The following is a 12,720-nucleotide window of genomic DNA, read 5'->3' as shown; positions in this document are numbered from 1 at the left end:
CATCCAGCAAAGGGACCATGAGAAGGCCTTGTTGCCCCCAGCCCCGCTCTGGGTCACTCTCAGACCAGCAGTACCAGTGTCGCAGGCTGGCCACCCAGACGCCAGAAGGAAGACCTTCACCCTTCACAAGACATCCCGGGGATGTGTACATTTCAAGTTCCAGAAGGTGCAGAGGGGAGCACCACAGGCCCCTGCCTCCCCAGGGCAGAGAGAGGACCCTCTGGAAGGGTGCTTCTCAGGAGGGGGCTATTATACTGGGACACTCTTTTGGCTGTCACAACAGGGTGGGGTAGGGGGTTCTTGGTGTCTAGAGGGGAGAAGCCAGAGACGCTGCTAAACATCCTGCAGTGCATAGCAAGCCCTGTCAGAAAGAGGAACCGGCTCACAATGTCAGCGGTGCACACTGAAGCCTGCCCTAGGGCTCCTTGGGGCCCTTTTCTGGTGCTGCAGGAATCAGGCCCTTTGAAAGGGACTTTTTAGGCTATCAGGGACAGCATGGTTCCTCAGGCCAGACAGCAGCTCTTGGCTGCCCCAGTAGTGCACCTGGCAGAAGAGAGAATCTATAGTGTTCTTGGCTTTGGAATCCAAGACGCAGGTCTGGGTACAGTATCATTCAGCGTGAAGGTCTGCCCAAGTGAAGCTCTGGCCAAAGTAGACAAAGTGAATGAAACTCCATACAGTTACATTCCCAGATCCTCTCCCCATGTCCCCTGGTCATCAGAGCCTGGGTGAGGGGTAGGTGAGGGCCTACAGCCCCAGTCATGGAAAAGGGTTGGGATTCTGGGGGACAGGATGGCTTCGTGCCTCTGTGTGAGTACTCAGTAAGTGCCTAAAGTGTGCAGGCTGTACTTACTGAGTACTCAGTAAGTGCCTAAAGTGTGCACAGATAGAAGAGGACTGAGGGTCAACACAGAAGAAAAGGGAGGCAAGGAGAAAGACCTGTCTGCTTCTGCTGACATCTAGAATAAGGTGCTCTCCAAAAATAGTAAGCACAGTGCTTGTGTAGAGCATGTCAGGTGCTTTTGCAGTACAGCACTTGACTTTAATAAAGGCAGACTCCTAGAATGCACATCCTGAATCCACAAAACTTGCAGGTGTGTGTCCCACCCAGGGACAAAACGGTAAGGCAGTCTCAACAACAGAGCCAGCACCTGCTTTGGTTGCATTAATTGCAGGCACTTAACCATTAGGACATATGGAAAGGCTGTTTCTACATTCAACATTTCTGCACTACTCAAACTCAGTGTACTTGAGTCAGTTTGACAACTTAATTTTCCGAGTCCTGAATTTATGGTTAATGCTAGCACTGGTTTTGGGGAAGGAGAAATACAGAAGTCCAAAGGAACCATGCAAACCCTCAGTTCGGCATCTAGTATGACTAGGTGATGCTTTTGAATTGTGGATGGTTGAAGGACAAGGTCACCTGTTACCGCACTGCCTGGGCCAAGTCAGGCAGAGTTATAGCTTGTGTCGGTATGTTCCCTCAAAGCCTCATGCTGTCATAAGTGGGGCTTTTTCAGAGGTGGGTAGATCTAGTGTGTGTGATGCTGGAATTAATTCATGGTGCAATGCTAGGATCAAGGGAACTAGGATTAACGGTGTGAGCGCTACCTACCCTGAGTAGCCTGGATAAGATATAAAGGAGAGAAAGAGCAGTGGTCGTCCCTTGTTGCTTTGCTACCTTCTGCCCACCATGAGTTCTTTCTCCTCTGCTATGCCTGTCTGCCATACCTGGAGCCAGCCAATGATGGACTGAAACCTCTACAAACTGTGAGCTAAATAAACCTTTGCTCCCTTAACTTGTGGGTGTTGGGTACTTGCTCTCGGCAATGAGAAAAGTAATGAAGACAGGCACTAATGAAGACCCTGCCCTAAGTCCCTTTGTGGGAGAGCAGCTCCTGCAGACTCACCCTTGCCACTCTGCATGCAGGACTATTTGAAATAAAGTTGACCAACTAAAAACAGTTAGACAGCCACACACATCACAATCACTCAAGTCATGCTGTCCATGTGGGGATGAAGGCTGACAGGTTCATCCTCAAACCCAAAGGGAGAGACTGGGAGTTCCAGCTGACTGCTGAGGTGTCTGAAATCAGCCAAGGTCATGTTGTCTGACTTCTAATGTCAATTGCTGTATTTTAAAAGACATGCTGCAGGGGCTGGGGATTTAGCTCAGCAGCAAAGCGCCCGCCTGGCAAGCGCAAGTTCGTGAGTTCAATTCTTGGTACCGGAAGAAAACAAACAAAAAAAACAAAACAAAAAAACAAAACAAAAGACATGGTACAAACTAGATGGTTTACAAATTCTGCCCCAGAAGGACTTATTTTCCCTCTGCAACCCCATTAACCTGCCCCTCCACCTCAGAGACTGGGTGTATGGGGAGAGCGTGGAAGAAGGCTTGGGCTCCAGCCACAAAGCTGTCTCCTTCCTCTGGGGATTATCGATGAGTCTGCATCCGTGGGCCAATGCTGTGCCTGAGGTTGGGCTAGGCTGTCGCATGCTCTCCATCTGCCTGGTCTTCCAGAAATGCACTGTGCTCTCCTGGGCTGCCCTAGCAGCAGGTGCTGGTGTGAAGCGTGATGTGCAAGTTCATTGCTGCTGCTGTGTCCACCGTGATGCCCAGCTGCTGGGCTGCAGACTGTGTTCACGTGCCAGAGCTTCTCACTGGCACTGCATTGGCAGCGTGCCACCCAGTTAGCCTGGGAAGGGCATGGCCTCAATATCCCCCAATCTTAGAATATATTTGCAAGCACTCATCTAGCTCTGGGGCCTAATAGTTTTTTTTATAAATTGTTACATAGCTTCATTTTTAATTGCCAAATAATAATTTTACCCGAATGGTTTTTTGTTGGTAGAATATCACATGCTGAGTTTATTCACAGCCATGAACGCAGCTGCCCCCAGGTAGGTGTCTGCTATTTTCCCTTGGCTGGTTCTTGCACCCTTTGCAAGGCCTGGGGCAGGCAGGATCCCTGGGATCAGAAAGCCAGACTGTTTGGGGGGGGGGCCCTTTGCTAGCCCAGAATCCCATCCTTTCCTGAATCCCCATCTACAGCAGGCAAGGGTCTCCCCTTGGGCCAGGGGTGGCGCTAGGTTTGTGTTCACAGGCTGCCGCTGGCTGGCACCATCTGTCCTCACTGCTGCTGTGGGTGCTGCAGACCCAGGCGGGTGTCTTCCTGGAGCCACCAGGCGGAAGAAACTGCAACTTCCAGGAGTGAGCAGGTGCCTTGGGCACCATTCAGATAGACGTCTCCTCAGTCAACGACGGCACCTACAGAGGGCCCTCTGGAGTCCTGACCGGGGAGACGCACTGCAGGATTCTGCTGAGATTAACGCTCCACTTTCTTGCACAGGAGCTGCCTTATACTGAGGCTAGGCACACACCAGGGGCATCGTGTCCACTCCCATACTGTGTCCACAATCCCAGGGTGTGTGTGAATGTGGGGTGCCAGAGGGTGGGGAGCAAAGGGGGGAACAGAAGTCCAGAGGCCCAGATTAAGCATGCTGAAAGCCTTGTCCTCCAGGCCCAAGCAAAGTGCATCCCCTGTCTGGTCACCAAAGTGTCTGAAGACCTGGAAAGACGGAGCCTGCAGCCCAGGTTGCCCCCGTGGCCTCAGCCTACCTGGTAAAGAACGGGATCTCGTCATTGACATTCACAATGGACACCCGGAGCGCTGTGGAGGCTTTGAGGCCTCCACTGTCCCTCACTTCCACAGTGAGGCAGAAACTGTCAGGGAAACATTGCAAGCAAGAAAGTCAACTTTGCTCTCCTGCCTCAGAGTAGGAAGCAAAAGAGCCACGTGGGACAGGGAGGTAAGGGTCTGTCCGCTTCCCGGCCACCCCTGCTTGTGCCCTGTGTCCTCAGACCTGCTCCGTCACCCTCCTCCTGGCCCTGAGCTCCCACCCCCGCCTCTCGCTGTTCTTCGCAGCCACCACCGTAGGACCAGTCTGCCTGTGCCAGCCAAGGGCGGCCTCCACCCCCGGCAGCTCACTGTCCCTGCCGAGTGCCTGTGCCAGTCTTGAGAGGACAGGCACCCCCGGCATGTAAGTGACCTCCCTCACCCTCACCACAGGGGAGAGGGCCAGGCCGTGCCCTGCCCATCACAAGCCCGGCTGCTCCTCAGGCCTGGCACTGTGTGACCCCCATGTGCACCAGCCCCTTCTCAGCATTGCCTCCCCGAAACTTCCGGGCTTCTGAGCATCCTCCTGACCCCAGGGCGCCCTCTCCCAGCGTCCTGCATGCTACCTGGGGAGGGTAGGCTGGGACCAGAAAGACACCTTCCCAGGGACTGTCCCATGCCCGCCTCCCCCGGGCTCATGGCCACCCAGCTCACAGCAAGACAGCAGGCCGCCCAGCGTCTCCTCGCCTCCACGGAAACTGCGGCTGCTCCCTCGCATTTTCCCAGCCCCTCAAACACACCAAACTTCGTAGCAAGGCTACCTCTTGTGTCCTGCTTCAAAATCCAGTTCCGTCGTGGAGAAGAGGGTGCCATTAGCAGACATGCTGAAGCTCCTTGAAGGAGAAGTCAGGAAATACTAGAACGCAAGGGAGGAAATAGAATTAAGTCAGCACAGCTGCGCGCCTTTCCCTGGAGGTGTTTGTTCTATTACCATCTTACATTTTTGGCCTCATTTTTGATGAGTCAGGATAAGGTCCAAAAGGCAGCTCTCAGACTTAGTGGCTCTGAGACCGAGAAGCATCTGGACCTGCTGGCCTGACATCCTGGCCCTCGCTGACCACACGCTGAGAAGCTGCCTGGTAGCTCCTGCTTCACCTGCTGAGTGTCCCAAGGGACCCTGCCCAGGCGGGCCCTGCTCTGCGTCCGGGCTGCCTGTCCCGGCCGCTACACTCAAGCTTCTGCTTCCAGCCCACATCTGGCTGTGAGTTTACATCTCGGCTGTAACCAACGCTGGATCAACAGGGCTATGCCAAAGTGAGCAAGATCTTGTCTCTACCCTTAAGGTAAGGGGGGAAATAAGGACACAAACAGCACTGAAACCATGGAAGGGACAGGAAGGAGACAAGTGTGGCCGGAGGATGAGACGCAGCAGGTGTAGCGTCCACCTTGGACCCTGGGTTGTCAACAGAGAAGAGCTGTTTCAAAGTTTTGTCCCAAGGATGTCACCCCTGGTAAAGCCCTCCCCACGTCTTTGGGTGGCTGAGTCTCTGCCGTTCCTGGCCAGCGTTTTCCCCGGTCCAGCTCTCCTAATGATTCCCTGTCAAGACGGCCTTGGTCTGATGGACGTGGGTCCCAGTTCTCCTCACCATAGGCCTGGGGACAAGTCCCCTCCTTGCCTACCACTTAGGGATGACCGCACTGGTGGTCCCTCCCAGTTCCTGGGGTGATTACGTGAGAATGCACGCTTTGGGACAGGAAGAGCTGCAGCCATAGTTGAGACTTATGTGTTTAGATCCACTTGTTTCAAGGGGCTTTAAGGTTAGAAGGTTTCATTATTTCCTGCTGGGATGAGGGGTAGTCTGTCCTCAAGGCCTTGGATCTCCAGAGCACATAATCAGTGGGGAATCTGTAAGCAGATTCACGGCTCCTGAAGTCTAGAATCGAAGAAATACTGGCCAAGGCTTCCAGCCCAGCGATATGCTGAGTGATTGTAGCTGACTTCCCAGTAGGAGCTTGCACAGAAAATAGATTAAAGGTCTCCTCTGGGGCCAATATAAGGTTTTAAAACCATTTTTAAAGGGTTTACTTGCTGTTTGTTATTTAATAATCTCTTTCTAGTTTTAGTGAACATGTGTTTTAATGGGAATGTCGGAAAGGTATTAAAAAGACACTAAATAGAAATCACCTGCAAAATCTCATCATTTCGAGTAAGCACCTTCTATTCGTTTCTGTGCAAATATACAAAATCTTAAGTCAATATTCTAATCAAAAGGATAATATCTTGTTCTTTTCATCCATATGTTGAGCACTTCCTCTCATTCTTGAATCTTGTTCTAAAAGCCTAGTTAATGTAGGCATCACACTGTACTGTAGGGGTTTATTTGACTAAGTCTTTCTTGCTTGTCATTTAGGTGTTTCCACCCCATCAGAGGAAAATGTTTGGACAATGCCAAGGAGTGCCCTTCTCCCGAGCCTTCATTCTGAGTGAGTACCCTGGTCGCAGGCCAGCACAGGGTGTCAAAGTCCCACCCGCCCCCAGCTGTCCAGTTCCCTATCGCTAGGCAGCAGCTGCCTGGCCTTGTGGTGCCTCCACACACAGCAGTCCTGGGTCTTTAAGCAGACACTTCTATGCAGAGAATCCTTCTGCATTCACGAAGCAGAGGCCCAGGCTGAATGTGACGGAGGACAGGGATTTAGAGACCCGTCGGGGGCATTCTCAATATGCACCTCAGTCCGGATGTCTTTCCACGTGTGATGTGAAAAGCTCAGGGAGGTGGGTTTCCTATTCTGGTTGGTCCCAAGCAGTGTGAAGTGTGAGACACAGAGACGACAGACAGGCCCTGCCCCGCAAAAGCTCCTGGTTAATGAAGGAACAGACAAGGGTGTGGGAGAGGAGCCCCAAGAGGGATAAATACGGGATATGATGGGACTAGAAGGAAGACACACGCTCATTTGGAGATGAGTCACAGACTGGAATAATAAATGAAGTTCCATGATTCTGGAGGCAGACTTCCTGGACTTGAAGCCCGTGAGTTTGTACAGAGTAATAGCAGCAGGGCCAACCTAAGGGGTTGTCATATACAGGACATGTGGTAAGCCACAGTAAACATTTGCTACCATCCTGTTAGACTGTAAGATTCTGGGGGGGACTCATATAACTCAGTGATCCAGTGCTTGCCTAGCATACATACCAGGCCCTGGGCTCAACCCCAGCACCATAAAAGAAAGAAAGAAGAAAGAAAAAAAAAAAAAGAGGAAGACAGGAAGAGAGAGAAAGGAAGAAAGAAAGGGAAAGAAAGAAAGAGAAAAGAAACAAAAAGAGAGAGAGAAAGGAAGGAAGGAAGGAAGGAAAGAAGAAAGAAAAAAAAAAAAAGAGGAAGACAGGAAGAGAGAGAAAGGAAGAAAGAAAGGGAAAGAAAGAAAGAGAAAAGAAACAAAAAGAGAGAGAGAAAGGAAGGAAGGAAGGAAGGAAAGAAGAAAGAAAAAAAATATTCTGAGTCAGGAGAGGGATCTGTTTTATTCACTGCTATGTTCTCAATAGATAATAGGGTGTGGCACATAATAAATGCTCAGTAAAATTGGCTGAGTGTTAAATATGGAGGTTTCCTTCTTCCTGATTTCCCATCTGAGGCAGACCAACATTCTCATCTTAGAAAATCTTAAAACAAAAACAAAAAATCATCATGCCAAATATCTTTTTGAGAAAAAAATCTGTTCGAACATGCTAATACTAGAGTTGGCTATGAAATCCCCTCCCATTCGGCCTACAGTCTCAACCACTTCTGAGAAAAAGAACAGAAAAGAAGCAGCAATAGATAGAAAGGGTGGAAAGAACTGCAGAACCAGGGATGTGAGAATTTTCCTCTTCATTTCTGTTAAGAGCTGATTCCAGGAATCGTCTTCTTTTTTTTTTGTATTAGTGCCAAGGTAATTTTTTTTCCCTGAACCTTCATGCTTTGTTCGTGGGAATGGCAGTTTAGTACTTAGAAAGGAGATAATATCCACAGACTAAAAATATTGTGTCGTGTGGCCATTTGCCAGCGGCTCAGTAAGGCTCTCTGTAAAATCTGGCGTTCTCTCCCCCCTTTTAAAGGCTTGTTTAATCAAAGCCGCTCCCTTGATATTCATTCTTGGAAAACAGAAATTAAATAGAATGAAAAGCAACTGCTGCCCCGCTCTGCCCTGTGCTGGCTAAGAAAAGCCCTGAATAATCAGATCAGTGCAGTTAACAAACGCCTGTCGAGGGCTCTCCGCTCCCCGCTGAGAATCTGCGCCCCCACCCCCACCCCCACCGGCCCTCACAGCGAAGGTCGCTGCTGGACACGCAGCTGCCCTGGGAAGACGTGAAGCCCACCTTTCCCACCCCAGTCTCTCCGCAGTGTGCCTTCGCTGTGAGGGAGAGGCGAAGGTGAGCAGCCGCTGACTCGACTTCCTGAAACACCACTGCCCCTAGGGATTCGCTGCCTCTGCCGCCTCCAGGCGCCCACCCCGTCCCTGCAGCGGGAGTCACAAGCCAATGATTCAACCTGTGCTGGGTTTGCAGCCGTCAGTCACTGTCAGGCCTGCGGGGCAAACAAGCAACAGGGATGGGCACATCTGAGCGGGCACATCTGTAATCTCAGCATTCTGGGAGGCTGAGGCAGGAGGATGGCAAGTTTCAGCCCAGTCTGGCCAGTTTATCAGTTGAGTGAAAATCTATGTCAAAATCAAAAGTAAGGAACAGCTGGGGATGCAGCTCAGAGCAAATGTCCTGGGTTCAATCCCCACTGCCAGGAAAAAACAAAAAAGAATTCAGCCTCTTCCTGTCTCCTAGAGAGCAGAGCAGCCAACCTCCTAGCCATTGCAGGCCAAGTTTCTGGAGGAAAGGAAGGCCCCTTACACTTCCCAAGTCCAGGGACCCAAGGGCTCTACAAGCCACTGAGCCCTTGGCCAAACCCACCCCAGAGGCCCCCAGCACCGGCATAACCCTCCAGCTGGGCTGTGGTGAGTTACGAAAAGGATGCTGCTTTCCTAATAGACATATTTGTTTAAGACGGCTGTTTTGTAAGTCAATTTTTCTCTCTCTTGTCTCCTACTCTACCCCATCCCAGCTCAGAGGTGGCAGGTGGGAGAAGGAGGGGAGGAAGGGTTAGAAGAAGAAAAACTACCTTTAAAATCCACCCTCCAGCCAGGCATGGGGGTGCATGCCTGTAATCCCAGCACTCGGGAGGCTGAGGCACGAGGATTGTGGCAAGCTCGAGACCAGCCTGGGCTACAAAGTGAGCTCAAGGCCAGCCTGAACTGCATAGCGAGACCCTGTCTCAAAAAAGACAAATAAATAAATAAATAAATAAATAAATAAATAAATAACCACCCTCCGAAGGGACCCAAGTATGAGGATGAGCTCAGTAGGCCTTTGAAGTTTTTTAAGGAAAGACACCAAGGCAGACAAATGCAAAATGTCAGTATATCTCCTATACAGCTTACATATATAAATAAAATGATGTATAATGTGATCCCATGGCCACACATCCTGTCATCCTTTGCTGTCATCCTTTCCACAGGTCCTATCACCCCGGGCCCTGTGCTGCATGATTCAGGCTGTGCTAATCCTAGAGACCCTGGTCCCCATCTACCTGAGAGGTCTTTCCCCGAGGATGCACAGCCGGCAGCAGTCACACACTTCAAGGACACTTGTCCAATCCCACCGCCTTTTCCTGTCATAAAGATTGTAACGAGAGCCTGGAGCAAAGCGCCTCTTGCTAAGGCTGCTGGGTGTGACGCTGGATTTGCAGGCAGACACAAGTGGGGGTGGGTGTGTGGCTGTCGCTCAGGAGAGGCAGGGGAGGGACATCAGTGGCAGAGATCCCAGGGTGGAAGGGATGAGCGGGACAGGAAGGGCCCTGAAAAGCCTCGCTTCTCTCTCTCCTCTGGAAATAAGGGACTGCTGAATGGACCCGGACAGCCCCATCCCTTGACAGGCATACGAGGGATAACTGGGAAAATATGATGAATGTTTAAATAAAGAAAAATCATTACAGTAAAAGACACATTGCCATTAACCCCTCCCAAAATCCTTCCTCTCGCTTTGAACACACATCCCAGCGTTCTGGCCACTTTCTGAAGCAGTTCAGGAAGTCCTCTTTTGTGGGTGCCCTGACAAGGTGTCTTGGCTACTTTTTGTTGTTGTTGAGACCAAATATCTAACGCCCAAAGTGAAGGAAGGAAAGGTTTATTTGGCTTACAGTGTGTGGAGGTTTCAGTCCATACTTGGCTGGCTCTGAGGCAGAAGATAGCAAAGCACCAAGAGCAAAGCGGGGGAATGGCAGTGGAGCAAGCCTCTCCCTTATATTGTAAACAGCCTACCTCCACCCAGGGCGCGGCACTCACATAGTTAAGCTTCTACACTTCTCACATCGACACAATGAACAACACCCTAGAGCAGGAAGGGCACGTCCTTTGCACCCCAGGGTGTAGAACTGCTGAGTCACTTAGTCAAACCTCTAGACTCCCCAAGTTGACACAATGTATCAACCATAACACAAGGTATGATCAAAAATATGGTTAGTGCTACTGCCAAGAGCTACCCAACGGAACAGTAGGTTCCTAAAAACATTGCAGTGTTTTCATCTGCCACATCCACTGGATCGGGCACCGAGTGAATTCTGCCTCTTCCCCAAACTCAAAATGACCATGAAAGGTGGACATTTTGAATAGTTCAGGACCACAGCACAGCTAAAGAACTCACAAAAATGATTGGCAGAATTTCTTCAGAAAGTGGCTGGCATGAGGGGATAGATGTGTTTGAAGTGAGCGGAGTATTTGGGGGGAGATTAATGGCAATGTGTCTTTCACTGTAAATTTTTTAAAATTTAAATATTCACTGTTTTTTCAATCACATCTCTTAGGTCAATCGCTTAACTTTCAGGAAGACCAAAAGATGTGACTGGTTGTCCATCTCAGAACCAAGATGGAAGCGGAGAGAGATTTGCTCTGTGGCCCCGCCAGTAGCCCAGCAGCAGCAAGGTTACTGCTCTTTTTAATTTAGTGCTTTTGTCCGGGGAAGACCACGCACACTTCACGTTAGGCAAAAGCCCTTCCCTAAGGGAAGGGTTCAGAGAGCCCCTTCATGGAAGCACTGCGCTCTTGTCACTTTGTCTCCAGCTGAGACACCGATTAGGTCATCAGTCTCCGAGGATGCTGTGCTGGAGGGAGGGGCAGACGTTCTCCTTGAGCCAACTTGCGGGGGCTGGGCTGGGGGCACGCAGAGAGGAAGTGCAACCATCCACACACACAGCACCCTTCTCTGCGGTGTGTCTTGAGCCCGTGTTGTTGTGCCCCTCCCGCCCCTGTCCCACCTGCATTCTCAGATGTGTGGACGCTGCCTGGGCAGGGGGACAAATCCTGCATCTAAGCCCCCCGTCCCGGCCACCAGCCTGGTGTCGCAACCTGAGCATTTGAACTGTGGAGATCTTGACAGTCTCTATAAAATGCACCCCACATTCTAAGATGGCAAACATAAAAAGGAATGCAACATCTCTCATTAATCATTTTTATTTTGATGATGCGTTAGAATGATAATTTGCTGGGTATATTGAGTTAGCTATACGAAGACTGATTTCACTTATTTTCATGTACTTTTAATGTGGCTGCTAGAACATTGAAAATTACTTCTGCCGCACCAGTTTCTGGCTCATATGATGACTTTATTGGGCAGTACTGATCCCAGATGGAACAGTATGGGTCCAAAGCATGGATAAGCGCTTGCTTTTTGAGACAGGATCTCACTATTTAGTTTAAGCTGTCCTTGAACTCAGTATGGAGACCCAGGCTGGCTTCGAATTCACAGCAATCCTCCTGCCTCAGCCTCCTGAGTGCTGAGATTATAGGCCTGTGCCCCTACATCTGGCTCAGCACATGCTTTTAAATTTCTTTTGAAAGGAGAGAACAAATACTAGTGGCTTCTGAATATATCCCTATTTATATCACCTGTGACAACGTCTTATTGCATGGAGGTGAACAGTTATAATGTTGTCATTTAAAGGTATTAGGATTTCAGGATGGGTCCTACAGCTCTTGTCTTGCTTTGTTTTGTTTTCCTGTACTGGACCTTCAACCCACAGCCTCGCACTGAGCCTATTTTGTTTTACTATTTGACACGGGGTTTTGCTAAATTGCCCAGGCTGGCTTCAAAGTTGTAATCCTCCTACCTCAGCTTCAATTTTTAAAATTCATCCTTCACCCTCTATTTGCTGCCACCAGTGAGGTAACTTGTGGAGACCACCAGGTAGGACGATGGGAGCAAATGCAGCCTGGTCCCCTCTGGCTGGTGCTCACACTCTTTGAAAGTCTGTCCTCCCCTCTTCTCTCAGGGGCTCTTCAGCAGAGTGGTGTAGGCAGAACCGCCCCCCACCCAGACATGCGCTCTACCTGAGCACCGTCTCCAGTGGCCCAAACCTGCATTTGTGAAAGCAGCCCAGGTGTGTTCCTGGGCCTGGACACACACTCGGAGACACCCAGACACCTCCCCAGCCTTCTTACCACAAGCATGGTTGGCCACCCTGCAGATGCCAGACTTGGCCCAGACCGCAGACTCCAAGCTCCCAGGCAGGCTTTGGGGACTCTGGAAGGTAGCATCCTAAGCGGTGGCTCTGCGTGCTGGCTGTGCAGTGCATCCCAGGGGCTTCAGGGTCCCGATGCCGGGCCACACCCTGACCAGTCACACCAGGGGCAGACACCGAGTGCTCTAAGGTTCTCAGAGAACTGCATTTACAGCCAAGGTCGGGAAGCACAGCTTTGGTCAAGAGCGAATTAACCCATCTCCTTTCTACTCTTACAGAGCGAACTGTCATTTTGCGCCCTCAAGGGCCCAGAATGAAACATCAAAGGACAAAGGCCATCGTGTGTTATGTCCTGAGCTGTTATTAGTTTTTCTAGGCCTAAAGGACCCTTCCAGATCGCGCCTGCTGCTCCTGCAGGCTCGCTGTGCTGGGTTTGGCCGTGCAGCCTGTAGCCCCAGCTCGGGTGTCCAGTGTTCCACCAGGCAACCCGCCGCAGCCCTGTGACCTCTGCCCATGCAGGACCCCTGACTGATGGTGCAAGCCACAGGCCAGCCACCACC

The 12,720-nt window shown here is 50.6% G+C and overlaps 1 protein-coding gene across 2 annotated transcripts in view; it reads right to left on the bottom strand.

Annotated features, from left to right (window-relative positions):
• Nucleotides 1-12,720, bottom strand: part of Cdhr3 (cadherin-related family member 3) — a 63,352-nt gene that overhangs the window by 28,943 nt on the left and 21,689 nt on the right. Inside the window, exons 5-6 of one of the 2 annotated variants that reach the window (XM_005377265.2) lie at nt 4,442-4,536; nt 3,623-3,727 (exon numbers count right to left, since the gene is read on the bottom strand). In XM_005377265.2, coding sequence (XP_005377322.1) covers nt 3,623-3,727; nt 4,442-4,536 — 200 coding nt within the window. The remainder of the gene's footprint in view (nt 1-3,622; nt 3,728-4,441; nt 4,537-12,720) is intronic. The other variant, XM_013510534.1, reaches the window with a different exon arrangement.

Source organism: Chinchilla lanigera, unplaced genomic scaffold (genome assembly GCF_000276665.1).
Source record: "Chinchilla lanigera isolate Chin_1 unplaced genomic scaffold, ChiLan1.0 scaffold00009, whole genome shotgun sequence".
Lineage (NCBI taxonomy): Eukaryota > Metazoa > Chordata > Mammalia > Rodentia > Chinchillidae > Chinchilla > Chinchilla lanigera.
This window is presented reverse-complemented; position numbering and strand designations above follow the sequence as displayed.